This window comes from Bos mutus, chromosome 9 (genome assembly GCF_027580195.1).
Source record: "Bos mutus isolate GX-2022 chromosome 9, NWIPB_WYAK_1.1, whole genome shotgun sequence".
Taxonomy (NCBI): Eukaryota; Metazoa; Chordata; class Mammalia; order Artiodactyla; family Bovidae; genus Bos; species Bos mutus.
In genome coordinates, this window is record NC_091625.1 from 12,973,145 (window position 1) to 13,000,925 (window position 27,781).

General features: G+C 41.4%; 1 protein-coding gene across 3 annotated transcripts; it reads right to left on the minus strand.

Moving 5' to 3' along the window:
- Window positions 1–25,336, minus strand: CGAS (cyclic GMP-AMP synthase). 3 transcript variants are annotated; one of them, XM_070376192.1, is made up of 5 exons: window positions 24,648–25,336; window positions 18,531–18,708; window positions 12,964–13,206; window positions 5,143–5,245; window positions 2–3,256 (listed from the first exon to the last, which is right to left on the minus strand). In XM_070376192.1, exons 1-5 carry the CDS (start codon window positions 25,245–25,247, stop codon window positions 2,905–2,907), a joined length of 1,476 nt encoding a protein of 491 aa, XP_070232293.1. In that variant the 5' UTR covers window positions 25,248–25,336; the 3' UTR covers window positions 2–2,904. The 3 variants fall into 3 exon arrangements, with proteins under 3 accessions (XP_070232294.1, XP_070232293.1, XP_070232292.1); XM_070376191.1 differs by having other exon boundaries at window positions 3–3,256; window positions 18,531–18,750; XM_070376193.1 differs by lacking the exon at window positions 12,964–13,206 and having other exon boundaries at window positions 1–3,256; window positions 18,531–18,750.
- Between the last annotated feature and the right edge of the window lie 2,445 nt (window positions 25,337–27,781).

A 27,781-nucleotide genomic window follows, 5' to 3' on the forward strand; every position in this document is an offset into this window, starting at 1 on the left:
GTTGGAAAAAAGGGTATCAGGTAATGTTAGATAATTATTATTAGCATGAGAATAGTATGAGGTAGGGAATTACTGGTTTGGGGAGGATGTTGATCTACTTAGGGATGAAGTATAGTAATACGTATAAATTACTTTGAAATGTTTTGCCAACACATAATGTGTGTACATGTAAGTAAAATTATACATGTATGTGAAAGTCAAAGTTGCTCAGTTGCGCCCAGCATATGCATATACATATGTCAAAGTGTTAGTCAGTTGTGTTCAACTCTGAGACCTCACGGACTAGGGCCCACCAAGCTCCTAATCCATGGGATTTTTCAGGCAAGAATACTGGAGAGAGTTGGCATTTCCTCCCCCAGGGGATCTTCCCCACCCAGGGATCAAACCTGTGTCTCCTGCATTGGCAGGTGGATTCTTTACAACTAAGCCACCTGGGAAGCCCAAAAGCTAGGATAACTGATAACAAAACTGAAAACATAGCATTAAATCAAGACAATCACTGAGGTCCAATAAAAACTCTCAACTCAGGTGAGCTTCCCTGGTTGGCAGTATTTGTGTTTATTGTTATTCACTAATGACAAGAGATAAAAACATATCCATGACTTTCCAGGAAAAAAGAACAGAACCTCAGTGTTTGGTACCCTTGTGGACATTTTCTTTCCCTTGGCTAATTTAAACCTGTATCTTTACCCTGTAATAAACTGTAACCATGAATATACTGGTTTAAGTTGAGTTCCATCTTCCAGTGACTTATCAAACCTAAGAATGATTTGGAGAACCTCCTCAAGCTGCAATTGGTGTCAGGACTGGTCTCAGGGGAACAGTCTTCCCCCTAACTATACAGTTGTTTAAACTGACCTAACACTCTTCAGTGATTCCCCTCCCTTTGAATATGGGTGGAAATAGTGACTTGCTTTCAACCAATTATGTGGTAAAGGTTATGAGATACACACGATTACATGTTCGCTGTTAGGTGAAATAAGACTGTTGCACCCTCTTGCTGGAGTTTTTCCCTCCCTTGCCAGCAGTGAACTGCTGACATGCTGGGGGCTGCCAATGCTGGCCGGTTCACACGGCAGGGAACTGAATGCAGTTTCTAGCAGCTGAGGACAATCTCTGGCCAACAGTCAGCAAGAAATTGAAGTCTTCAGTCTTACAACCATAAGAAACTGAATTCTCTGGGGAAGCCTCAGATAAGACTGCAACCCCACTTACACCTTGACTGAAGTCTTGTGAGATGTTGTGCAGACCCATCCCAGAAGCCTGTCCCAGAGAAATGGTGAGATAATAAATGTGTATTGTTCAAGCCACTAATTTCATGGTAAGTTTAATGCAACAGTAGAAAACCAATATAGCCCAACTCCACCATCATTGTTACACATAAGCACTCAGACTGTTACCCTATCTTCTCCATATAACTAATTATAATTCTGATAAAATTAATAGCCAGTAGTTATAATATTACTTTGACTTCATAAATACAGCTGAGCAATATTCTCAAACTAAACTATGATTAATTTTCTTTTCTTGGACACAATTTTTCCTGGAGTTAAAAGAAGCTTGGATTTTTTTGTTTGCCCGATTTTCTATTTATTTATCATACTATTTTCTATTTATTTATCACTGAAACTCTTCTCCAAATGTCCAATGATTAGTATGTTCAAACACATTTGGTTGTTAAACAAGATACATAAAATTGCACATAAGCATAAAGACTGTTAAGTTCAAGAAGTAAATTTTAAAACCTCACTCACAAAAAGACACAAAAAATATAGACAATCCACACAGAAGTTAATCGTTACATGAGAATGACAACAAAATAAAATGATGATGAGAAAACAATAAAACAGCCAATAAGAAAATGTGCAAAATACATGAATAGAAAAAAGTTAACAAGCAGCAGCTCCCTCAAGTTGAATGCTGAGTAGAGGAGAGAGGGTAACATTTCCATACTCTTTCAGTTTTGTACCATATGTGTATTATTGCTTTTTCAGAAATACATATAAAGTATTACTGAAAGTAAAAGAAAATAAGTTATGTTTTATATTTAGCCATGTAGTAAAGTATCCTATATTTTTCTATAAAAGATAATCAATTTCCCAAGACATGCAGAACCAATTTTTTCATTTCCTTCTTACCTATCCTATCACATAGGACAGGACACTACTTCCAAATATATTCATATGTTCAATAAAATCTACCCCGTTCATAGAGGCAATGATCATTTCTAACATTGTCCCTTGCCACCTTCCACACATTTGTGCTAGGTCAGGAGTGCTGTTCAGTAAGTGCTTGATGAATTTAATTGAGGTGATCTGTATTTCGTCCTTTTCACCCCACTCTGATAAAGCTTTTATACTCTAAATACTTCTTTGTTTTTAAAAGATTTACTTATTTATTTATTTATGGCTGGGTCTTTGTTGCTGCATGAGGGCTTTGTCTAGTTGCAGAGAATGAGAGCTATTCTCTAGTAGTTTGAGGACCTTTCACTGTAGTGACTTCTCTTGTTACGGAGCACAGGCTCCACAGGCTCTAGGGGGTACTGTAGCACATGGGCTCAGCAGTTGCGACTTGCAGGCTCCAGAGCTCAGGCTCAGTAGTTGTGACACGTGGTGAGTTGCCCCGGGACATGTGGGATCTTCTCAGAGCAAAGATCAAACTCATGTCCTCTGCATTGGCAGGTAGATTCTTAACCATTGGACCACCAGGGAGACCCTTAAATACTCCTTTGCTTCTATTAAATAATCTCTTTTCTAGGATAATCCATCCTTTTATATTGATTAGACTTGATGAAGACAAACTGATGGCTGAATAATTATATTCATTTTAGTCAATCACTGTTGTGATACATTTCAATTATTATAAAGTCACTCTAATTCTTGGGTTCTTCTTAAAAATAAAATTTCAAAACTCATCAAAAACCGGAAATCCATTGTTTTGCTCATATTCAATTTGCTTTGACAGAAATTCTTTACTTGGCTTGCCAATTTCGTCTCGAGAGAAGAGATTGACATCAGGAATGAAATAGTGCTCAAGGTGTTCTGTCTTGAGACACTGAAGAAAGTATGTCACACAGTTATCAAAGCAGAGCTCTAGGTCTTTGTAGAGCCACTGACTGTCATGCGGGTTCTGGGTACAGACATGAAGGAAGGCAGTCTTCACATGATAAGAACAGAACTTATCCAGTCCCCTTTGCTTTCCAAACTTTTTTTTCAGTTGTTCTAAAAGGTATTTCATCAGCTTTAAACACTCTTTCCTGTTGAATAGAAAACAGAAGCATTTATTTTTATTTCTTTACAACCTTTTTCATTCCACAAACAACTTTAGGCATCTTACGGGAAAAACATACAAAGATGTAATAAACAATACAGATATATAATACATTTTTTATAAAGACACAAAAAACAATAAAGGTATGTATGTGTGCGTGTGTGCTCAGTCACTTCAGTCCTGTAGGACTCTTTCTGACCGTATTTACTGTACCCCGCAAGGCTCCTCTGTCCATGGGATTCTCCAAGCAAGAATACTGGAGTGGGTTGCCATGACCTCCCCAGGGGATATTCCCAACCCAGGGATTGAACCCACATCTCCTGCATTGCAGGTGGACTCTTTACTGCTGAGCTACTAGGGAAGCCCAAAGATATGTATAAATAATATAATTAGAGTCATTCTAAAACCTAATTATTTTTTCAAATACATACTTTAAAAGTTTCAAAAACATATTTTCTCCTTCCCTCTTCCCCATTCATAGCTGAAGTTTTTATTCTATTAGGATTAATTCAACTACATGAAAACTAACAGATATTTTACATTATTCATCCAGTTCAGTATTTAGAAAAATCTTGTTTTAATTTTTATAAAATCATTGTCTTATTTTGATTTAGATTAACCATTCAGTTATTTTGGTAGCTGACAAAATTTAATGTTTATAAAATTATTAAGCCTTATCAACAATAGACTTTTCTTAATGCTTGCTTCAAAGCCTGCATGTGAAGCCTTAAAGAACCCTCTGTGCCCACACTTTGGGTATCCTTGGTTTAACCTTTTAACTTCTGTGATCCTTATTCTATTCAGCTTTGAAAGTGAAAGTGAAAGTGACAGTCACTCAGTCGTGTCCGACTCTTTGCAACTCCATGGACTATATCCAGTCCATGGAATTCTCTAGGCCAGAATACTGGAGTGGGTAGCCTTTCCCTGCCCCGGGGGATCTTTCCAACCCAGGGATCGAACCCAGGTCTCCTACATTGCATGTGGATTCTTTACCAGCTGAGCCATAAGGGAAGCCCAAGAATACCGGAGTGGGTAGCCTGTCCCTTCTCCAGCAGATCTTCCGGACCCAGGAATCAAACTGGGCTCTCCTGCATTGCAAGCAGATTCTTTACCAACTGAGCTATCAGGAAAGCCCAACTTGAGAAACTGAAATGAATGATTCTTTTCAAAACTCAGTTCTTTATGGTATGTATGCTAATCAAGAAAAATAATTACCCACATCTTAGTGCTGTTTCAAACTTGGCTTGTCATTCCCTGGCCTTCCTCATAGCTAAACCATCTCAAAGCAAGCAGTGGTCCTTTGGTCTCTTCCCATTATTGCAACATTATTATTCATTGCCTTGAACCAACCAGAACGTTAAGGCAAACCCAACTGTCATGGCTAGTATTCACACCCTCCACTCTTTCCTCCTCTCAGACGTCCATAGCATCCAGGCTCAGGTCTATGCTCCCCAGCAGTCCCTTTGTTTTTTTAAGATTATTTTTTTAATGTGGACCATTTTTAAAGTCTTTATCGAATTTTGTTACAATGCTGCTTCTGTTTTATGTTTTAGTTTTTGTGCCTCAAGGCACACGGGAATCTTAGCTTCCCAACCAGGGATTGATCCCGTACCCTCTGCATTGGAAGCTGAAGCCTTAACCATGGGCCACCAGGGAGGTCCCAGCATTGCTTCTAACAACATCCTTTCCTTAGTCCCTTGGACCTGGCGTCCTTGGTTTCATGTTTACACTCCAATACCCCTGGTCAATCCAGCCATGTGCTGCCCCCAGGACTCAACCCAGCAGTGGTAATCTTCAGGTTTCAACTATGGAGTCAGCAAAGAACTAAGCATTCTATTGGTATGTCTGTCATTTACAAAATAAGGAGGTTACCTGCAACATTTTACTCCTTCAGTTTCACAGCATGTTTTAGTTTGTCCATGATTTGTCAAAATGGCCTTTTCAATGTGAGAGAAGGACAGCCGCCATGTTTCTTCTTAATATCCAAAAGAAAAGCATAAAAGCACTTTACCAAAAGCATCCAGTAACAAACAAATATTTAAGTGATTTCCTTCATTAAAATATAATTCTGAAAAATTTCTAGGAGGAGACAGACCAAAAGAAGTGAACGGATAAATAATGTGCTTACATATTAAAACAAGTGATTTGACCAAGCAAACAATGGGCCAAGATAGAGAACAATTAGGGGAAGAAGTCAGAGCTTAATATAGTGAGCTATGGTAAGATCTATTGCTTTTTATGTGTTGCTAAATTCTGTTTGCTGATGTTTTGTCTCTATATTGTTTATTCTTTTATACTATCCTTGCAAAGTTTTAGTATTTATGCAAAATGAATCAGGGAACGTTTCCTTTTTTTCTATTTTTGGAATTTTACGTAATAGAATGATTTCCCCTGTCTCCCCAAGTTTTACCATGGATAGCTCTGACCCATCCTATCACTGTTGAGTTTTAATACCAGGCATTGGTTTTTCATTTTAAAAGTCAATCAACACAACCTGTAGCATTAACAGAACAGGGGAGAAACATATGACCAACTCAACAGATACAGAAAATGCAGCCAATAAAATTTAATATTCATTCATCTTTTAAACACCTTTCAGTAATTTAAATGCAGATGGAACCTTGATCTGATGATAGCAATATGATAATCTAACATAAAAAGTTGAAGTTTTTTTCTTTGAAAACAGGAATGTAGGCTGCTATCCTCATTCCGTTTGACATGCAATAGCTATCGTAGCAGGCACAGTAAGAGAAGGAAAAATAGGGTGATAGCACTGGAAAGAGAAAAACAAAGCCATCATTTCTGATCGATGATATAATCGTGTATATAGAAAATACAAAAGAAACATAATGACAGGTATGTGTGAGTTCCATATATTCTTCAGTCTACTTATCTGTTTTACAATTTTTCATAATGTTACAACTGCCTATGAGTAAATCTGATAAAAGATATACAAAATTTCTGTGGAGAACATTCTAAAACTTCACTGAAAAGTATTAGAGGCAATCCAAATAAACAGAGATGTGCACCTGCACATGAATTAAAGACTCATTATTATAAATACATCACATCTCCCCAAATTCATCTGCAGATTCAATGCTCTCACAATCAAAACTCCAGAAAAAAATGTTTGTGGAACTTGACAATACCAACATTTTTATAAAAATAACAAAGGGTCAAGAATATCTAAAATGCTCTTGAAGAAGGACAGAGTGGGAAAGCAACTATTGAGACTTATAAAGTGACATTATGTATGACATAATGGTATATAGCCCATGGACAGACAAAGATTTGGGGGGGACAGAAAAAAGCATATAATACATACCTAATATACAGATAATAAATATATGGAAAAGGTGGCACAGAGAGAGGTGTGCTCACTGCTGCTATATAAATCCATTTACAACAATCCATTCATGCCATTCTGGAAAAGGCAAACTCTGCAGAGATGGTAAACAGATCAGTGGTTGCCAGAGATTTGGGATGGGGAAGGTTGAGTAAGTAGAGGGACTTTTCAGGGAAGTGAAAACATTATGTAATTATAGATAATGATGCAATGCATTTGTCAAAACCAATAGGACTTCATGGCATGAAGAGTGAACCTTAATATACACAAACTGTTAAAAAGTCATTTAGATGGTCAAGGGATCTCAGGAAGGAATGCACACTGTGAAAAGGGGCTCTAACTGTATCACAAACGTATGACACAACCTCCCTGAAGGGGCTGGGGGCAAAAGGTGCTGACTGAAGTCGCTTTGGAAACAGGGTCTGTAAGACTGAAGGTGAAAGGAACGGTACATGTGCCCCGTGCACACAGGGGAATGGGTTTGCAATTCTGAAGCGCTCATATGTGTGGGTGGGAACTGAACAAGGAACGATGGGCTAGGTGGGTGGCAGATGGTAGGAGCCAGGTTTCTCACTGTTGGAATGAAAGGTTACAGATAGCAAGGAGGGAGGGCAAGATGACCCACGTGGTAACGGATTACAGTTAGAGGCATCAGCATGAACTCATGTACCACTTGATACAAATACAGGTGGTGAGCTGTGCATATCCTGGGGATAGTATACATACACATATTTCCTTGCTCCCCTAGCTGAAAGGGATGACACCCTAGCAGCAGAACACACATAGCACCCAGATCACACTTCTACAGTTCTAGTATACATTCTACAATAAAATGATCCAGAAAGTTCCTTGGAGAAATGGCTGATTCTAGGACTGAAGCAGGAATTACGCAAGATGAGCCTGGAGCATCTTGTAGTGCCAGAAAGTGAATGAGTACTGAAAATAAAAACCAAAAAAACCACAATTATGGGACATATGTCCAAAGGATACAGGAGCCAACTGCAAGAGCTCCTGAAGACCAAAGCTAGAACAATTTAGGCAACAAAATGAAAGCAGTATTGAATTATAGCCCAAAATATGAGACAAATACCCATGAGTCCATACTGATATGGTTTAAGTAAACAGATTAGAGAGAAATCTCCCATGCAGAAGAATTCTGAATAATTTGTGTAAATACTCTGCTCTTAAAGAGGTGAGCTTAAGTGTGAGCTGTGCACAGTGACTTCCTTCCAAAACGCACAGTATGAAAAGGGGGGAAAGAGAAGATCTTAACAGGGAAGAAACCTGGCAAACACTCCCTGAGCCAGGAGATTAAGGTCCACACCAGCAGTGTTAAGTCAGGCCCACGATGTACCGTTGACGCAATGTTATGAGAACGGCACTTCATTTCTGTAGTCCTCCTCCCCCAAACCCAGAACTGCAATCTAATCACAAGAAAAACATGAGACACATGCCAAATGAGGGCTGTTCCACAAAATATCTGACTGGTACTCTTCAAAACTGTCAAGGTCACCAAAAACAAAGACTGAGAAACTGTCACAGTCAAGAGGAAACTAAGGAGACATGACGACTATATGGAACGTAGCATGCTACATGGGCTCCTGGAACAGAAGGAGGACATCAGGTAGAAACTAAGGAAATCTAAGTAACAGGACTACATTAATATTGGTTCATTAATTGTGACAAATGTGTCATATTAATGTAAGATGCTAAAATGGAAAATTGGTTATGTGGTATATAGGAATTGTCTATACTATCTTTGTACTTTTTTGGCAAATCTTAAACTATTCTAAAATTAAAAGTTTATTTTAAATAACGACATTGAGGTATCATTTCTCCCTTTTTTGAGTTATTGGCAAACATTCCAAAGTTTAATGAGTTCTGTTGATGAAGCTGAGGGTGAACTGGGTACTTTCCTACACGCAGCTGTTGGGAATGCAAATTGGTAATTCTGTATGGAGGTTACTTTGGCAATACTAGCAAAATTAGATATGGATTTACTATTCCTTGACAAACTGCAAAAATAGACTGTAAAAAGGAATGGGTGCTCAAAAAAACCCTTGGTGGGGTTTTTGAAAAGGTACACATACCTCAATGTTCACAGCCGCATTGTTCACAATTGTCAAGATATGAAAGTAACCCAAGTGTCCATCAACAGATGAATGCATAAAGCAGCTGTGGTATATATACAGTGGAATACTACTCAGTCATTAAAAACAAGAATGAAATTTTGCCATCTGCAGCAACATGGACAGACTTGAAGGGCATTATGCGAAATGAAATAAGTCAGACAGAGAAAGACAAAAACACTCTATGACATGATTTTATACATGGAACTTAAAAAAATAAACTAGTGAAAATAACAATAAGATTCACAGATAAAAGACAACAAATGAGTGGTTACCAGTGGAGGGGGCAATACAGGGGTGAGGAAGTGGGAAAGACAAACTACTGGGCATAAGACTACAAGGATGTATCATCATACAACACAGGAAATATATAGCTAATATTTTGCAATAATTCTCAATAGAAAGTAACCTTTAAAAAGAGCATAAAAATTTTGTTAAAAGAAGAAATGAGTGCTGGTCTTCCATGGTAGCTCAGTGATAAAGAATCCGCCTGGCAACAAAGGATCGGCAGTAGACACAGGTTAGGTCCCTGATCTGGGAAGATCTCACAGGCCTTGGAGAAACTAAGCCCGTGCACCATAACTATACAGCCTGTGCCCCAGAGCCTGGAGGCCATGACCACTGAAGCCTGTGCACCACAAGAGAGCTGCCGCAACAAGAAGTCTGCGCACCACAGCTAGAGAGGAGCCCCCAGCTCTCCACAACCAGAGAAAAGGCTAAGGAGCAATGAAGACCCAACATAGCCAAAAGAAAGTAAATACATAGAAGTATTTTAAAAAACAAAAAAAGGAATGAGTGCTATCTCTATATAGAGCTATGGCGTGATAGCCAAGATAATAAGTAAAAATAGAAAAAATGTACTCATTATCTTAAAAAGGGGGTTGCATATAAATATATATACATACGCATATATATTACAGACAAAAAATGCTTGTACTTTTTAAAAACGAAAGGTAAACCCAAAACAATTAATGGATTTCCAATCGGGAAAGGAGAGAAGAGGGTAGAAGAAACATAACAGGGAAGCTGTGTTTCCCTAAGAATACTTTTCTCTGTAGCTTTGACTTTGAGACCATATGAATGCTTTATAAATTTAAAAAACAAAACTAAATCAACATTTAAAATCCAATGTCTAAAATTAGAAACAATAATGAAAATGAATTTTAAGCATGCTGAGTTGGTTGGCTTAACCGACCGGGCTTCAGTAGCTGCAGAACATGAGCTCGGTAGTTGCTGCTCCAGGTCTTAGAGCTCAGGCTCAGTAGTTTGTGGTGCCCGGGCTTAGCTGCCCCGTGGCATGTGGGATCTTCCCGTACCAGGGATCAAACCCATGTCCCCTGCACTGGCAGGTGGATTCTTAACCACTGTACTACCAGGGATGCCTGAGAAAAATGTTATTTTAAAACAAGTTGTGGAATTAGCTAGAATACTTTACCCATAAACATTTCAGCATGATTTTCGGAGGTCAGTATTTATCTGTGTGTGTTTGATACTTAAGGTAAGATTTGCAAACAGTGAAACACAAAAATCTTAAATATTGCATTTGATGAGTTTTGACAAATGACTATACCTGTGTAATTTAAGCCGTATCTGGAGTTAAAAAGTTATCATCACTCCAGAAAGTTCTCTTGTGCCCCTGCGTAATCAATCCACAGTCACCTCAGGCAACCAATGTTCTAATTAAAAATAAAAAACTGTAGATAAATCTCGCCTGTTCTCAAATGTAATATAATTGAGCTTATACAGTACGGACGTTTCGTTTGTTTTCTTTCACCTGTCTTAATGTTTTTAAGACCCTCTTTTATCAGTAGTTCATTGATTTCTGTTGCTGAGTAGTATTCTAGTTTACAAACATTATATCCATTATCTTTTGATGGACTTCTGGGCTATTTACAGATTTTGGCTGTTATGTATATTCTTGTATAAATGTGTTATGGACTTCATGTTGGATTAGGGAAGACATATGTTTTACTGTATAAGAAACTGCCAGACTGTTTCTCAAAGTGATTGTACCATTTAACACTTCCATCAACAGTGTATGGATTATTCTTTTTAAATAAAGCTTTTCATGTTCATTGACTGGAATATCAGAACTGAAATTGATGAATAACTTTTTTGCATTTAAATGAATTTAAAATGTAGGCAATTTAGATATTTGAGAACACTGCAGTTTTACTGATTTTTTTTTCTATTTTAGCATTCTTTGCATACATTTTGACATGAGGTATTGATAAATGTGATGAAATGTATAGTCCTTGCCATGCTCATTAAGTATCATTGTGAAAATGATCTTTAATGCAAAGAAATATCTTCTAGTTTTATTTTATACATAATGATACTTGTATTTAGTTGATGTTCAATCTCTTTTGTTAGATAAAGTCAACTATGGATGATTACCAGTTTGAAGGAATTTGTATTTTAATGTTTGTACATTTTAGTGTAATAAAAACTATTATGTTTCAAGTCTTAAGGTCAGAAAATAAACTTAATATTTTGACTGTCTTTTTATCTTAACAAAAAGAACTGCAAATAAAGTTTATACTTTAAAAAAATAATTATATTCTTGGTAACAACACCTGTATTATTATTTTGATAACAATTTTTTTTCATTTTTTGATAATATCAAAATCATATTATTTTTGATTCAAAAAAGATTGAAATTTTTGATAAAAAAATCAAACAAAGTATATATTTTAAAATATACCTGTGACCAGGATATTTTTAATAAGATATTTGAAAAGAAAAAAGCTAATATAGGTGTAATACATGCCTATCTATTGATAATACAAGTTATTTTCATTGCCCCTCTTAGCCACTCAGATACACACAGACACAGCCACAGGGTTTTGCCTAAATATGAATAATCTGAAATGAGGAGAGATGGAGACCAGCCAAGGGTGCCAGAGCAGAGGTCAGCTGAGTGCCTGACTGCCTCCACTTTTATCTTAGGCATGGATATGAGGAACTATCTAACCACACTGGCCTTTGTATAGCCACATGGCCACTGAAGCATGCTTCCTCATCTCTAGGCTGATGGGTCTCCCAGTCACCCCCAAGGTAGTTGGCCAAGGGCCACAAAGAGAGCAGTATGGGTCCTGTTGAGATTTCTGTATCACATGCAATGAGGGTTTCTTGGGATAGCCCTGCTAGAAACTGTACACCCTTCTCCAGAAAGTTATATTCCTTTCACAAAATCATGATACATGTAATTCCTTCTTATAAACAACTTTTCTTACAGAAAATGACTCCTACATATATGCAATATAAAGTTATGAGGTGTGTCCACAAAACAAGCCATCAAACTAAGCATGATGGACGATTTCTTGGATATGTTCATTTGTTATCTGATCTCATCTGTTATCAGATAACTTGGCTTCTTTTGTTATCTGTCCTCCAATTTCCTTGGAGTCCAGCAGTAGTAGGTGCTAAAAGTCCTTTATAATTTATGAGAGAAAAAGAAAATAATCGGTGAATTTTTTTTCTACCTCAGAAGATATCACCATTATTCAGCTTCACCTGTAGACTATCTCAGCCCAGTCTTCACAACTTGAATGTTACCCAAGACCACCACCTGAAAACCTGTCCTGACCCAGAAGGCCACGGTACACGGGTGAGGAGACCCAACCAGTGGGCAGAATCGCAGCTGAGGCTGCAAGGAAGTTCTGCCAGCGGCATGGGGAGCAGTAGAAGCAGACAGAGGAGAGAGGAACGAGGCTGGAGTGACAGCTGAGGCTCTGGTGATAACATCAGGAATATACAGCTGCCATTAACTCAACTAGGGATTCTACAAGCACTGCCTCATTTTTATCTTCCCAGAATCTTTCAAGTAGTTTTGATTAACCCACATATGCAGATGACCAAAACAGGTTTAGAGGGGCTTGATAACTAGCTCCAGATCACACACCTAATGAGGGAAGAAGCCTCAGGATTCAAATCCAGGGCAGTCAGATTGCAAGGCCAGTCCTGCTTTTCTTTACTAGCAAGAAACAAACAAAAACAACATTCAAACGCGGGCTAGTAAACATTTTAAAGCTGAGTATTCGATATTACTATTAAAATTATGCCCTTTGCAATTCCATCTCTCACCAAACTCCCGTCTTAGCCCAATGGTTCTTGAAATGCCAACAGCACCAGTTGATCTTTCACTGCCCTAGAATGTAACATTAACGACTCTTTTATCTATGGATATCTTTACGTAAAGCTTCATAATCAAGATACCTTGGAAAAGACTTCCTTCCTTTGCGTGCTTGGGTACCAGGTAAAATGGCTGTCGTTTTAGATTGTCCTTAACTTTTGTTCCAAGCCAGTTACTGATGGGCAGGCCTTTCTGGGTGCTAGCAGGCCAGCTGCTTTTTGACTCCAAAGCCAGGATTATATCCACAGATATTTCTCTAGGTTTTCTAATCAGAAGTGTTACAGCAGGGCTCCCTCTTTTCTTCCTCTCCATAATGACATCAGTATCTGTTTAAAGATATAATAAGGAAGAAAGGGCTTATCAATCCATTTTTCTCTGACAACACAGGAAAAATAATTATAATTGGAGACCTGTAAATACTAACTGTAACACAAAAATTAGTTCTAAAGAAGAAAATGACCCCACAAGGCAGTGTTTTACTCATTTAACCAGTATTGATTGATACCCCTCATGCAGTGGGGGTATCATCAAGATTCTGTTTCATATATAAAACAAGGAGCCCCCAAGGATTGTGGGATCTGGGAGTGCTGTGATTAAATTTTCATTTCAATTTGTGTTTGGCAGTTGGAGGAAGGCCTGCATATGAGGTCGGATGAGCAGCACGAAGGAGAGACGTGATTTAGAAGACCTCACCAGGAAGTCCCTAGCAGTCCAGTGGCTGGGACTCTGAGCTGATGCTGTCAAGGGTCGGGGTTCAAACCCTGGTCTGGTAACTAAGGTCCTACAAGCCATGTGGGGCAGCCAAATTAAAAAAAAAAAAAGATCACAGCAACAGACCAACTCAGAGGGCAGAGGCCTGTCCTACAGAGAGGCAGTGAGCATTAAGACACAGGGAGCAACTGTCATTCACTGTAGCATGATTCACAACAGCCAAGATATGGAGACAATCCACTGACAGATGAATAAGTAGAGACTGTGGCATATACAGACAATGGAATATGATTCAGCCGTAACAAGGAAGAAAATCCTGCCATTTGTTAACAATGTGGATGAATGTGGAAGTCATTCAGTTCAGTCACTCAGTCGTGTCCAATTCTTTGCGACCCCATGGACTGCAGCACGCCAGGCTTTCCTGTCCATCACCAACTCCCGGAGCTTACTCAAACTCACGTCCATGGAGTTAGTGATGCCATCCAACCATCTCATCCTCTGTCATTCGCTTCTCCCACCTTCAATCTTTCCCAGCATCAGGGTCTTTTCAAATGACTCAGTTCTTCACATCAGGTGGCCAAACTATTAGAGTTTCAGCTTCAGTATCAGTCCTTCCAATCAGGACTGATTTCCTTTAGGATAGACTGGTTGGATCTCCTTGCTGTCCCAGGGGCTCTCAAAAGTCTTCTCCAACACCACAGTTCAAAAGCATCAATTCTTTGGTGCTCAGCTTTCTTTATAGTCCAACTCTCACATCCATACATGACTACTGGAAAAACCATAGCTTTGAGTAGATGGATTGTTGTTGGCAAGTAATGTCTCTACTTTTTAATATGCTGTCTAGGTTGGCATAGCTTTTCTTCCAAGGAGCAAGTGTCTTTTAATTTCATGGCTGCAGTCACCATCTGCAGTGATTTTGGAGCCCAAGAAAATAAAGTCTGTCACTGTTTCCACTGTTTACCCATCTCTTTGCCATGAAGTGATGGGACCAGATGCTATAATCTGAATGTTGAGTTTTAAGCCAACATTTTCACTCTCCTCTTTCACTTCATTGAGAGGCTCTTTATTCTTTGCTTTCTGCCATAAGTGTGGTATCTGCATATCTGAGGTTATTGATAATTCTCCCAGCAATCTTGATTTCAGCTTGTGCTTCATCCAGTCCAGCATTTCACATGATGTACTCTGCATAGAAGTTAAATAAGCACAGTGACAATATACAGCCTTTACTTACTCCTTTGCCGATTTGGAACAGTCTGTTGTTCCATATCCATTTCTAACTGGATACAGATTTGACCTGCATATAGATTTCCTAGGAGGTAGGTCAGCTGGTCTGGTATTCCCATCTCTTGAAGAATTCTCCACAATTTGCTGTGATCCACACAGTCAAAGGCTTTGGCATAGTCAATAAAGCAGAAGTAGATATTTTTCTGGAACTCCCTTGCTTTTTTGAATGTTCAGCAGATGTTGGCAATTTGATCTCTGGTTCCTCTGCCTTTACTAAATCCAGCTTGAACATTTAAGAGAGGCTGACATGGTCTAGGCTTGAGGCCTCAAGGTCTTAAAGGGATTAAGATTAAAGTATGAAAGGAAAGAAAGGAAGAGGGAGCAGAGTGAACCAGATACAAGCAAACCTTTGGGGAGGATGGACCCTTGCCCAGCCAGTGACACAGAGGGAGAGGGAGCTAGAGCCTGGGGAACAAAGCTCCACCAGAATGCTGGAGTCCCCTCCCAAGGAAGGGGCAGAGCAGGGCAAGAGACAGGAGCAGCCCCAACCCCGCCCACTTCCTATCCAGTCTCAGCGTCCTGGGCAGGCCATCTGAGTGCTTCCCATGTGTCAGTGTGTGTAATACCTGCACTGAAACCCTGCTTGTGGGAGCAGGTAACTCAGCTGTCACTCAGCCCTGTTTTCCAGGTTTGAGCATGACCCCTCCATCTCAGGAAACATGCGCGCCACTCAGAAGACACTCGGGGACAGCCCTGACGGTCCAGTGGCTAAGATGCCTCGCTCCCAATGCAGAGGCTGAGAAGCACTGGAGCATCTTTGAGGAGCTACCCCATGTCCGGGCAGGGGAGAAGCCCCAGCAAGACAGTAGGAGGGGCAAAATTACATTTAGAATCAAACCCCATACCTGCCAGAGATGCTCAGAGGGCTCAAACAAACCTTGTGTACACCAGGACCCAAAGACCCCACAGAGACTGAGACAGAACTGTGTTTGAGTGTCTCCTGCGGAGGTACAGGTCAGCAGTGGAAGTCATTGTGCTAAGCAAAATGCATGACCTCATTTATACAAAGAATCTAAAAAAGTCGAATACATAGCAGCAGACTGTACAACAGTGGTTACCAGTGGTGGGCAGGTAGGGAAAATGGGAAGACGTTCATCAAAGAGTACAGAGTTGCAGTTATATAGGGCGAGTAAGTCTAGAGATCTAACATACAGATCTTACAGTACTGTTAATACTGTTAATACAGTACTGTTAATACAACTGTAGTGTTTATGGGCATTGTGCTAAGAGAGTATGTTTTAGATACTCTCACTTCACACACAAAAGGCAACTCTGGGACAAGATGCTAATTAGCTTGACCGTGCTAGTCAGTTCATTATGTGTATCAAAACATCACGTTGTACACCTTGATTATGGACAATTTTTATTTAAAAAAAAAAAAAGACCCATGTATTGGAAGTGAAAGCAATAAAGAGGTTCAAATTAATAGAACTGGTAGATAAAACTGAATCTGTGAGGTAAGGGAGAAGGTAGGAGTCGGGGAGGCCATCTCGTGATGCTGGCCTGGGAAATGGTTGACGCTGAGTCTACTGTTCAACACAGAGTTGGCTGAAGGAAGAAAGACTGGACTGAGATGAACTTCATTTCATCTACACTGAGTTCTAGGTGCATGTGGGAAACCCAACTGGAGATGGCCACTGGCTAGAAATTTGGGAAAGGCTTCTAGAGGACAGATACTGGCTTTGGGGGGCGGGGTGTACAAGCAGTAGTGAAAGACCTCTCCCAGATAAGACTTTCAGAAAGGACGACAATGGGAGAGAGGACATATCTCCAAGGAGAAAATCCCACCACATACCCTCATTTTCTTTGTCACTAAATCCAGAAACCCACTTCCTTCTTACCCATGACGTCTCCTTTAGTCCTATTACCACCTAGGAGTGTCCATCCACTTTTCAGAGGCCCCCCAACACATGGTCTCTGGATCCCTTCCTTCTTACCTCGCTCCTTCCATCGCTCCCTCTCCTGCATTGGTGGCCTCCCCTCCTACCGGATCATTCCTGTCTTCACACAAAGGGGATCCAGTGTCTCTCATCCTAAAGGACACTCTCCGTTGACCCTGCATCTATGCTGCCTCCCCACTTACCCATCCTTCCACTTCCTTTGCAGCCAACACTTTCTAAAGAATTACCATTATGCTGTCTCTACAGCATCCCGACCCTTCTCTCTCACGTGCTGAGGACTCCACTGAAACTTCTGAGTCAAACTTACCAACAATCCCCAAAAAACAAACCGAACCAAGTGCAAACATGATCTGGACGTTAGTGCGCTGTAAACACTGAGCACTCCTGCAGAACACGCATAGTCTCCTTTTGCTCCCTCTCTTCTCTCCAGCCCCTAATGAGATCCTCTTCTTATCACTCTGCTTAATACTGCAATTTCCCCCCGGGCCATCCCCCAGCATTCCGGAACCCTCTCATTTTACTATACTTTTTCACCATAGGATTCTCTTAACTTATCCAAAGCCAAACTCTCAACTGCCTTCTTAAACTATCTTCTTCACAGAAGTCAGAGCAAATTTTTAAAAGCGTGAAGCCAATCAATCATTAATGAATGAAAGTCACTCAGTCATGTCTGACTCTTTGTGACCCCATGGACCTTGCAGTCCATGGAATTCTCTAGGCCAGAATACTAGAGTGGGTAGCCCTTGCCTTCTCCAGGGGCTCTTCCCAACCCAGGGATGAACCCAGGTCTCCCGCACTGCAGGCAGATTCTTTACCAGCTGGGCCACAAGGGAATCAATTACCCTCTAATTAAGACCTGAATTCTCAATGGAACATGGCATAAAATCTGAACTCCTTTCCAGGATCCACAAGTCCTCCTAGAATCTGGCCCATAGCCACTTTTACTTCATTTCATGTCACTCCTCCCCTTGTCCACATGGCCCTCTTTTTGCTCCTTGAGCTTATCAAGCTCTTTTCTGCCACAGGGCTTTACTCCACCACCCACTCTATCCCAACTGCTACCACGTCTCCCAGTTCATTCCCTTCAAAGCACACACTGTAATTTGCTTTTGCAAATTCAGGAGGGGAGTCCCACTGATTTTACTCAACCACCTATACCCAAGGGTGCAGGCAGCTTCTCAGCAAATATTCAGTGAAGATCAAAATAGAGCCAACTGGAAATTCTCTGGTGGTCCTGTGGCTAGGACTCTGTGCTTTCACCACCAGAAGCCCAGGTTCAATCCCTGATCAGGGAACTAAAATCCCACAGGGCCACATGGTGCGGCTAAAAAAAACAAAGGCAAACAAAAGAGAGCCAATCAGCATTTAGGATGAATACCAAGAAAATGCAGTAGACGAAAATTAAGAGCAAAAGCTTGTTTCTAGAAGGTAGTCTGGGCTTCCCAGGTGGTGCTAGTGGTAAAGAATCCGCCTGCCAATGCAGGAGACATAAGAGACACGGGTTCAATCCCTGAGCCAGGAAGATCCCCTGGTGGAGGGCATGGCACCTACTCCAGTATTCTTGCCTGGAGAATCCCATGGACAGAGGAGCCTAGTGGGCTACAGTTTCTGTAGGGTCTCAAAGAGTTGGACACAACTGAAATGACTTGGCATGCATGTAGTCAACAGTCTACTGCAGGGAAATCAAAAAAGATCAGGAGAAGAAATTAGTGCATATGATTAGACCTTAAAGAATCAAAAGTCAAAGATCTTACCTTCAATATGTTTAATTTCTTCCTTAATGATTTTCCTGAATTTGAACAGCATCTTAGAAGCCGATAAGATTCCCCCTTCTAAGAACTGATCCAGAGGACTTCCTTTGGGATTTCTTTTGAATTTCACAAAGTAATGAGCACTACTGTTGCAATATTCTTCCAGCTGAATTCGGGGAACCTCCAGTGTGAACATAAGATCAAATTCATTAGGAGCAGAAATCTAAGAAACAGGAAAAATAGCACTGATTGTGTTTGCCTGTAAATATGTTCCAACCCACTACAATCTTTTTCATGAAATTTCCACTTAAAATCATACTGTGAAAAGCAAGATTCCTAATATTTATACCCACTGAGACTAGTAGAGCTGGGAAAATATTATTGGTTTCAATTTTCAGGTTCTATACTCATTTATAAAAACTATACTCATTTTTAAAAACAATTTAAAATAATATTCAAGGTTTAAAATCTGTACCAGTTTTTTTCCCTGAGTTCAAAGCTTGATAAAATTAAAGACCTTTAAGATGCCACCTTTTATGTCACAAGCTACACACTGAGCCACCCTCCTGTCACTGGTCTCAAAAATGTGTGTAGTTACTTCCTGGCTAGTTGATCAAGGCCCCTTGCCTTACAGCTGTCATCCAAATTAAGTGTTAGCTCCAAGTCACACACTAACTAAATAGTGTCTTTGAACCACAGCATTTTAAAAGCTTCAGGGTATTTCCTTGAAGTCCTGTGGTTAGGACTCCAAGTTTTTGCTGCCAAGGGCACATGTTCAGTCCCTGGTGGGGGAACTAAGATATCAAAAGCTGCACAGCATGGCTAAAAAATAAATATCATCATATATATAAAGAGCATCAAAGAATCTTCTTCATCACCACAATAATAATGATAGCAATTATAATCAATGATTACTTTCTTATAGTAAAAATGCAGGGACTTCCCCAGTGGTTAAGAATCTGCCTTGCAATGCAGGGCACATGGGTTCAATCCTTGTCAGGGGATTAAGATTGCACACGCCGTGGGGCAGCTGGGCCCAAGACCTGCACCTACAGAGCCTGTGCACTCCAGTCTGTGTGCCACAACTCCACAGAAGCCCACATGCCACCGCATAAGATCCCATGTGCTGCAACTGAGACCCCATGGAGCCAAAATAAATTAAAAATAAATAATATTTTAAATGCATGAGTCTTTCACTCATTAGCGGTAAGCTTCAAACACAGCTACTGGACTGTCTTATTGAACACAATTATCTGGTGGCCGTATGTTTTTTGCCCCCCACATCAATGTGGCTAGTCTGCATTGAGATGTACAGGTGCTGTGTGAACTATATCCTCTCCAAATTCATATACTGAAGCCCTTGCCCTCAATGTGACTATACTTGGGAGACAGGGCTTTTAGGAATTAATGAAGGTAATGAGATCATAAGGGGTAGGGTCTTAGTTGACAGGACTGGTGGACTTATAAGAAGTGAGATCAGTCATGTCTCTCTGAACACGTGCTGAGGAACACGGTGAGGATACAGGAACAAGGTCTGCAAAGCAGGCTGAGAGCCCTCACCAGAACCTAGCCATTTTGGTACCCCAATCATGGACTTCCAGCCTCCAGAACTGTGAGAAAATAAATGTCTGTTGTTTAAGCCTCTCAGTCTATGACATTTTGTTATGGTAGCCCAAGCTGACTAGGAGATACTACAAGGGTTAAACAAACACTTGAAGTGCCATCCATGGGAATGAAGTACAAGCCTCTGAAAATCCACTCCTCCAGAAATGGTCAAATTCAGCTTTTTCAGATCTCTGTAAATTAACCAAATGGCCTGCAACAATCCAAGGAGGATTTATTCAAGAAAAATGGCTGAATCTCAGTAAGGACAGTGAGCCTTGTGGACATTCTAAATTCTACATTCTACCGCCATGCCCAGCAGCATTCCCACTTCTGATCAGAAACCTCCATCAAGAGTAGCCACGACCCTGACTTCTAACAGCAAATGTTAGGTTTGCCTGTTTGGGAACATCATATAAACTAAATCATATAGTAGGAACTCTTTACATCTGACTTCTTTCATTCATCATTGTGAGACTCATCCAGATCACTATATCTATAGTGGCAGTTCTCATTCTTTATAGTATTCCAATCAATTAATGGAATATACCAAAATAGATTTATGTATTCTGTTGTTGAATATTGTTTCCAATTTTAACTACAAATAGTTCTGAGTTTAATTATTATAGTTATTCTGAGCATTCTTACATATGTCTTTGGGTGGCCATGGGCACTCATTTCTATTGGATATACACCCAGAATAGGACTGCTGGACCATAGGATAGGCAAACCTTTAACTTTAGAAAAAAATTTTAGTTTTCAAAAGAGGAAGTACCAACTTATCCTCCCATCATCAACATAAAGGAATTTCAGTTGCTTCACATCTTCCTCAAACTTGGAATTGTCAAAATTTTAAATTTAAAATTTAACATTTAAAATTTTAGCTCAATGAGCAAAAATTAGGTCCATGTGGACAAGAGGAAGATGACATGAAACAAAGCTGAAGAGGAGGCCATGGCCCAGATTCTGCGAGGACATGTAGATCCTGGAAAGGAGTTCAGATTTATTCCACTGTGTTCATTGAGAATGTAGGTTTTAGTTTTATATTTTTGAAAATTTACTCTGGCCTCTGTGGAGAAGATATTACAAGAAGGCAAATAAGGAGATCAGAAAGGCAAAAGTTCAGGTGAAAGATGGTGGCTTAGATGGGGGTAGGGGTGAGGTGCTGGGGATTGACAAAAAGAACATATGAACTGGCAAGCCCACAGGGATTTCTACAAGAAAATTTCCAGATTTTCACCCAGAATTTGATACTACATACAATAAAATGCATGAATGGAAATGCATCAATATGAATCCAAGTGAAAGAGTTAATGAGAAGTATCTTTTACTTCTCAAAGTAATGGAATCAATTCAGAAAGTTTGGAACCCCATTTTGAAATTCAAGTGCATGCATAAAATAAAAAATACACCAAAATAACAGTGAACAAAATAAAAAGCAATAATATTGTTCTTTTATGTGCTTTTCTGAATTTTCCAGGGAAATCAACACAGAACAGTGGCAAATACAGGAGAGGCTGAGGACAGAGGTACAGAGGGTTAGTACTGCTGTGCCATGGTCTACTGGAGGGCAGGCAGTGGGTCAACTCTAAAATGAACATGAAGACCTTTTAGAATCAATTTTTAAAAATCAATATATGTTTTAGATAAAACAAATTTCATTGGATTTCTTTTCATCAGCTTGATTTTAAAAAGGAGACTTGTGAATGGATAACAAGGAACTCTGCTCAATATAACAACCTAAATGGGAAAAGAATTTGAAAAAGAATAGATACATATATATGTATAAATGAATCATTTTGCTGTACTCCTGAATCTATCACAACACTGTTAATCAACTATACTCCAATATAAAATAAAGTTTTTAAAAAAATAAATAAAAATGAGAGTGATTCTGACTGGACACCGCTCTCTAAATGTCTTAATTGTCCTTGAGTTCTAACTAATAACTTTCTCTTTTCCTTTGAACCATGCATAGAACTGAACAGTTTGATATTTATGTAATAAGAATCATGCTCTAGACAGATAGTCTGATATAAGTTTTGCTCATTTGGCTTTCAAGTAGCTTTAGATGAAATTATGAGTGGTCTTCAGTGTTAAAAGTATTTAAGATCTAAAACCAGGTACATACACTACATCTTCCTGTGATAAATATCACTGCATGTGTGACTGCTCAGTCCTGTTCAACCTGTTGGGACCCCGTGGTCTGTAGCCTGCCAGGCTCCTCAGTCCTTGGAATTTTCCAGGCAAGAATACTGGAGTGGGTTGCCATTTGCTACTCCAGAAGAACAGTACAAAAAAAAGTCTTAAAAAAAAAAAGTCTTAATGACTTGGATAACCACGATGGTGTGGTCACTAACCAGAGCCAGACATCTTGGAGAGTTAAGTCAAGTGGGCCTTAGGAGGAATTACTACAAAGCAAGCTAGTGGAGATGATGAATTCCAGCTGAGCTATTTAAAATCCTTCAAGATGATGCCGTTACAAGTGCTTCACTCAAACTGGCAGCAAATTTGGAAAACTCAGCAGTGGACACAGGACTGGAAAAGATCAGTTTTCATTTCAATTGCAAAGAAGGACAAGGCCAAAGAATGTTCAAACTATGTGCATCCATTTCACATGCTAGCAAAGTAATACTCAAGATCCTTCAAGCCAGGCTTCAGCAGTAAGTGAACCAAGAACTTCCAGATGTACAAGCTGGATTTAGAAAAAGCAGAGGAACCAGAGATCAAATTGCCAACATCTGCTGGATCACAGATAAAGCAAGAGAATTCCAGAACAACATCTACTTCTGCTTCACTGGTTATGCTAAAGCCTTTGACTGTGCGGATCACAACAAATTGTAGAAAATTCTTAAAGAGATGGGAATACAAGACCACCTTACCTGCCTCCAGAGAAATCTGTATGCAGGTCAAGAAGCAACAGTTAGAACGGAACATGGAACAACGGACTGGTTCCAAATAGGAAAAGGAGTACGTCAAGGCTGTATATTGTCACTCTGCTTAATTAACTTCTATGAAGAGTACATAATGCAGATGATAGGCTGGATGGAACTCAAGCTGGAATCAAGATTGCAGGGAGAAATATCAATAACCTCAGATATGCAGATGATATCACCATCTGGCAAATTATACCACCTAATGGCAGAAAATGAAGAGGAACTAAAGAACCTCTTCATGAAGCTGAAAGCTAAGTGAAAAGCTGGCTTAAAACTCACCATTAAGAAAACTAAGATGATGGCATCCAGTCCCATCACGTCATGGCAAATAGAAGGGGAAAATATAGAAACAGTGACAGATTTTATTTTCCTGGGCTCCAAAATCACTGTGGACAGTGACTGCAGCCATGAAATTAAAAGATACTTGCTCCTTGGAAGAAGAGCTATGACCAACCTAGACAGTGTATTAAAAAGCAGAAACATCACTTTGCCAAAAAACGTCCATCTAGTCAAAGCTATGCTTTTTCAGTAGTCATGTATGGATGTGAGAGTTTGACCTTAAAGAAGGTTGGACCTGTGAAGAACTGATGCTTTCAAACTGTGGTGCTGGAGAAGACTCTTCAGAGTCCTTTGGACAGTAAAGAAATCAAACTAGTCAATCCTAAAGTAAATCAACCCTGAAAGTTCATTAGAAGGACTGATGCTAAAGCTGAAGCTCCAATACTTTGGCCACCTGGAAGAGCTGACTCATAAGAAAAGACTGATGATGGGAAAGATTGAGGGCAGGGGGAGAAGGGAGAGACAGAGGATGAGATGGTTCCACGGCATCACACAATGAATGGACAGGAGTTTGAACAGACTCCCAGAGATGGTGAAGGACAGGGAAGCCTGGTGCGCTGCAATCCATGGTGTGGCAGAGTCAGACAAACACGACTTAGTGACCGAACAAGAACTACTTCAGGGGATCTTCGCCATCCAGAAATCGAATTCAGGTCTCCCACATTGGCAGGCGGATTCTTGACCACTGTGCTAACCAGGGAAGCTCAAATAGAACTGTTCAGTTCAGTCACTCAGTCGTGTCCGACTCTTTGCGACCCCATGGACTGCAGCACGCCAGGCCTCCCTGTCCATCACCAACTCCCGGAGTTTACTCAAACTCATGCCCATTGAGTCGGTGATGCCATCCAACCATCTCATCTTCTGTCGTCCCCTTCTCCTCCCGCCTTCAATCTTTCCCAGCATCAGGGTCTTTTCAAATGAGTCAGCTCTTCCAGGTGGTCAAAGTATTGGAGTTTCAGCTTCAACAATGAACTTCAAATAGCACTGAGTCCACACCAATAAAATGAGCAGCCATATAGCGTTCCAAGTTGTGACCAATAAAAATGAGCAGCCGTATAGGGTTCAAAATGGTGTAAAACATTCTCTGACGGTGCAGTTTACAATCTAAATGGAAAGCCAAAACAAATCAGCGTTTTAATGAGGTGTCACAGACCACTCAAGCATTACTTCCGAAAGGAAGTGAGGGGCGCGCAGGAGGTGGGTATTCTCCCGGGAACTGCGGAGGAGGCGCCCGGCGACTCACCTTCACTCGCTCGTAGTAGCTCCCTGTGCGGAGCAGGTCGACGCCTTTGAACTCCGACTCGCGGCTGTTCAGCCGCCGCAGCAGGTGGTCCCCCAGCCTGTTCACCACCTCCGCCGCTACGGATATCTCCTGACGGCTCAACTTCAACTTCTCCAGCACGGCCCGGGGCTTCCAGGCACCGGGCGCCTCCTCCCTTCGCCCGAGATGCGGAGAGGGGGCCCGCGGGCCGAGGCCGGGGCCTTCCGGGGGCCCGGACTGGGGTCTCCGCGCCCGAGCGGAGCTCGCGGTTCCCCGGCTGCGAGTCGAAGCCCTGGGCAGGGGGTGCCCGGGGGCCGCGGGAGGCTCTGCGTCCGCGGTCGGAGCCGCCGGGCCCTCCGCCTGGTCCTCGGCGCGGGCTGCCCGCGCGCGGACCTGCGGCTTCTCCCTCCGGGAGCCCGACGCCCCAGCGGCACCGCACCTGCGTGCGCCGGGCCGGGGGGCCTCGGGGACAGCCGCGGGCTCGCTGGGCTCCGCGGACAAGCCGCCTTCCACACACGGCGCCGAGACCCCGGAGGCGGTTTCCGAAGCTTTCCGCGTCGCCTTTCGCCGCGGTGGGGCCATGGCTGGCGTTCTTTTGTTCCCCTAAGGGAGACCAGCTCCGGGAACTGGCGGCGCAGGAGGAGGAATCGGCAATCGCGGTAGGAAATGAAACTTAAAAATGTGGCGGGAAATGAGCGAACGCGGTGGGACGCACGCGCGGAAAACCTGACGGGGCGGGGCGGGGCGGGGCGGGGCGGGGCGGTCACGCAGAGGCACGCCCCCGCCTCGGAAGCGCGGGCCCACGCCCGCCCAGGAGTCCGCTGGATTTCCTTGCTTCGAGCGCTGCCTTGTGGCTTGGGAACTAGGCAGAACCGAACTCAGGAAAGCGCAAAAGAGCTTCCCGAGCTTTGAAAGTGAGAGGGGTTTAATGGCGTGTCGCCCAAGAACATTTAGGAAAAAACTATCTCACATATTCGGAGAAGGCAATAGCACCCCACTCCAGTACTCTTGCCTGTAAAGTCCCATGGATGGAGGAGCCTGGTAGGCTGCAGTCCATGGGGTCGCTGAGGGTCGCTGAGGGTCGGTCACGACCGAGCGACTTCACTTTCACTTTTCACTTTCATGCATTGGAGAAGGAAATGTTAACCCACTCCAGTGTTCTTGCCTGGAGAATCCCAGGGACGGGGGAGCCTGGTGGGCTGCCGTCTATGGGGTCGCACAGAGTCGGACACGACTGAAGTGACTTAGCAGCTTAGCATCGAACATATTGAACTTGACGGAGCAACTTTCTAAATGCAAGTTTAAGTAAAGGATTTTCTTATTAATAGTAAACATATTTTTTTAAATAGGTGGAATCATATGGATTGAATATTGAATAATAATTGGATTGAATAATATGGATTGAATATGGAATAAATATTTATTACTTAACCTTTTTTTTAAACTTATCGTTTTAAAAGCACCCACAATCAAACTGTAAAGTTCTTATTGGTGAGTTTTATCCACTGGTTCTCAAAAGCCTATCAAACATAGGCACTTATATTTTAAATAATTAATACTGCTTTGGCCGTTGTGATTCCAGAGTATTTCAATACAGGCTTTCAAGTATCGATTTCTAAAGCCAAGTCCTTTACAGAAATACATATTTGATAGAAAGTCCTAGGTTTAGCATGCCTTGGTACTTTTTTTTTTTTTTAACCATTCTAACCATTTTAAGTGTACAGTTCAGGGTGAAACCATCACCACCATCAGTCTCAAGAACTCTTCATCTTGAAAAACTGAAACTCTACCCATTAAACACCCCATTCCCTCCTGCTTGCTCTGACTTCCGGAAAGCACTCTACTTTCTGTCTCTGAATCTGACCATCTAGGTTCCTTATGTAAGTGGAAACATATTTTTCCTTTCATGATGAGCTTATTCAATATAAAGTCCTCAAGCTTTATCTATGTTGTAGCAGGCCTCAGCCTTCCTTTTTAAGGCTGAATAATTTCATTGTATTATATGTATGTAGCGGGGAAGAGGACGACAGAGGATGAGATGGTTGGATGGCATCACCAACTCGATGGACATGAGTTTGAGCAAATTCCAGAGTCGGTGATGGGCAGGGAGGCCTGATGTGGTGCAGTCCATGCGGTCACAAAGAGTCGGACACGACTGAGCCTGAGCAACTGAACTGATATGTATGTATATAATACACATTGTTTTCCATTCATCTGTCAAGGGACAAAATGCCTTGATTACTTTTCGAAAAGGTTTCTTTGAAACCAGTATTTTGATGTATCCTTCTCTGAATTTTAAAAGATGTTTTTCTTTTGTAAAATGGAAGGAGGACTAGTGTGTAGTCAGACTTCTTCTCAAGCAGACCAATTTCAGGCAAGAGTAAAACGGAAGCTGAAAGGTGGAAGCCATTTCCTTAAAATCACAGTCCCTTGGACTGTCTTCCAGGATGTGCAGGAGTATGCCTCTTCCACGTTGAAGACCTCTGCTCTGTGATTCTGTTTTTGTCCTCCAAGGGCTCCATGCCTGTCCTGAAATCCTATAAATGCCGAGGTAGCCGGCTTAATGCTGTTTTCTGCTGCTGCTGCTAAGTCGCTTCAGTCGTGTCCGACTCTGTGCGACCCCATAGACGGCAGCCCACCAGGCTCCCCCGTCCCTGGGATTCTCCAGGCAAGAACACTGGAGTGGGTTGTCATTTCCTTCTTCAATGCATGATAGTGAAAAGTGAAAGTGAAGTCGCTCAGTCGTGTCCAACTCTTCCAGACCCCATGGACTGCAGCCCACTAGGCTCCTCCATCCATGGGATTTTCCAGGCAAGAGTACTAGAGAATGCTGTCTTCTAGCTGTTTTCAAAGTGCACTAGTGTTAGCTTCGGAGAAGGCAATGGCACCCCACTCCAGTATTCTTGCCTGGAAAATCCCATGGATGGAGGAGCCTGGTAGGCTGCAGTCCATGGGGTCGCTAAGAGTCGGACACGACTGAGCGACTTCACTTTCACTTTTCACTTTCATGCATTGGAGAAGGAAAGGGCAACACACTCCAGTGTTCTTGCCTGGAGAATCCCAGGGACGGGGGAGCCTGGTGGGCTGCCATCTATGGGGTCCCACAGAGTTGAACA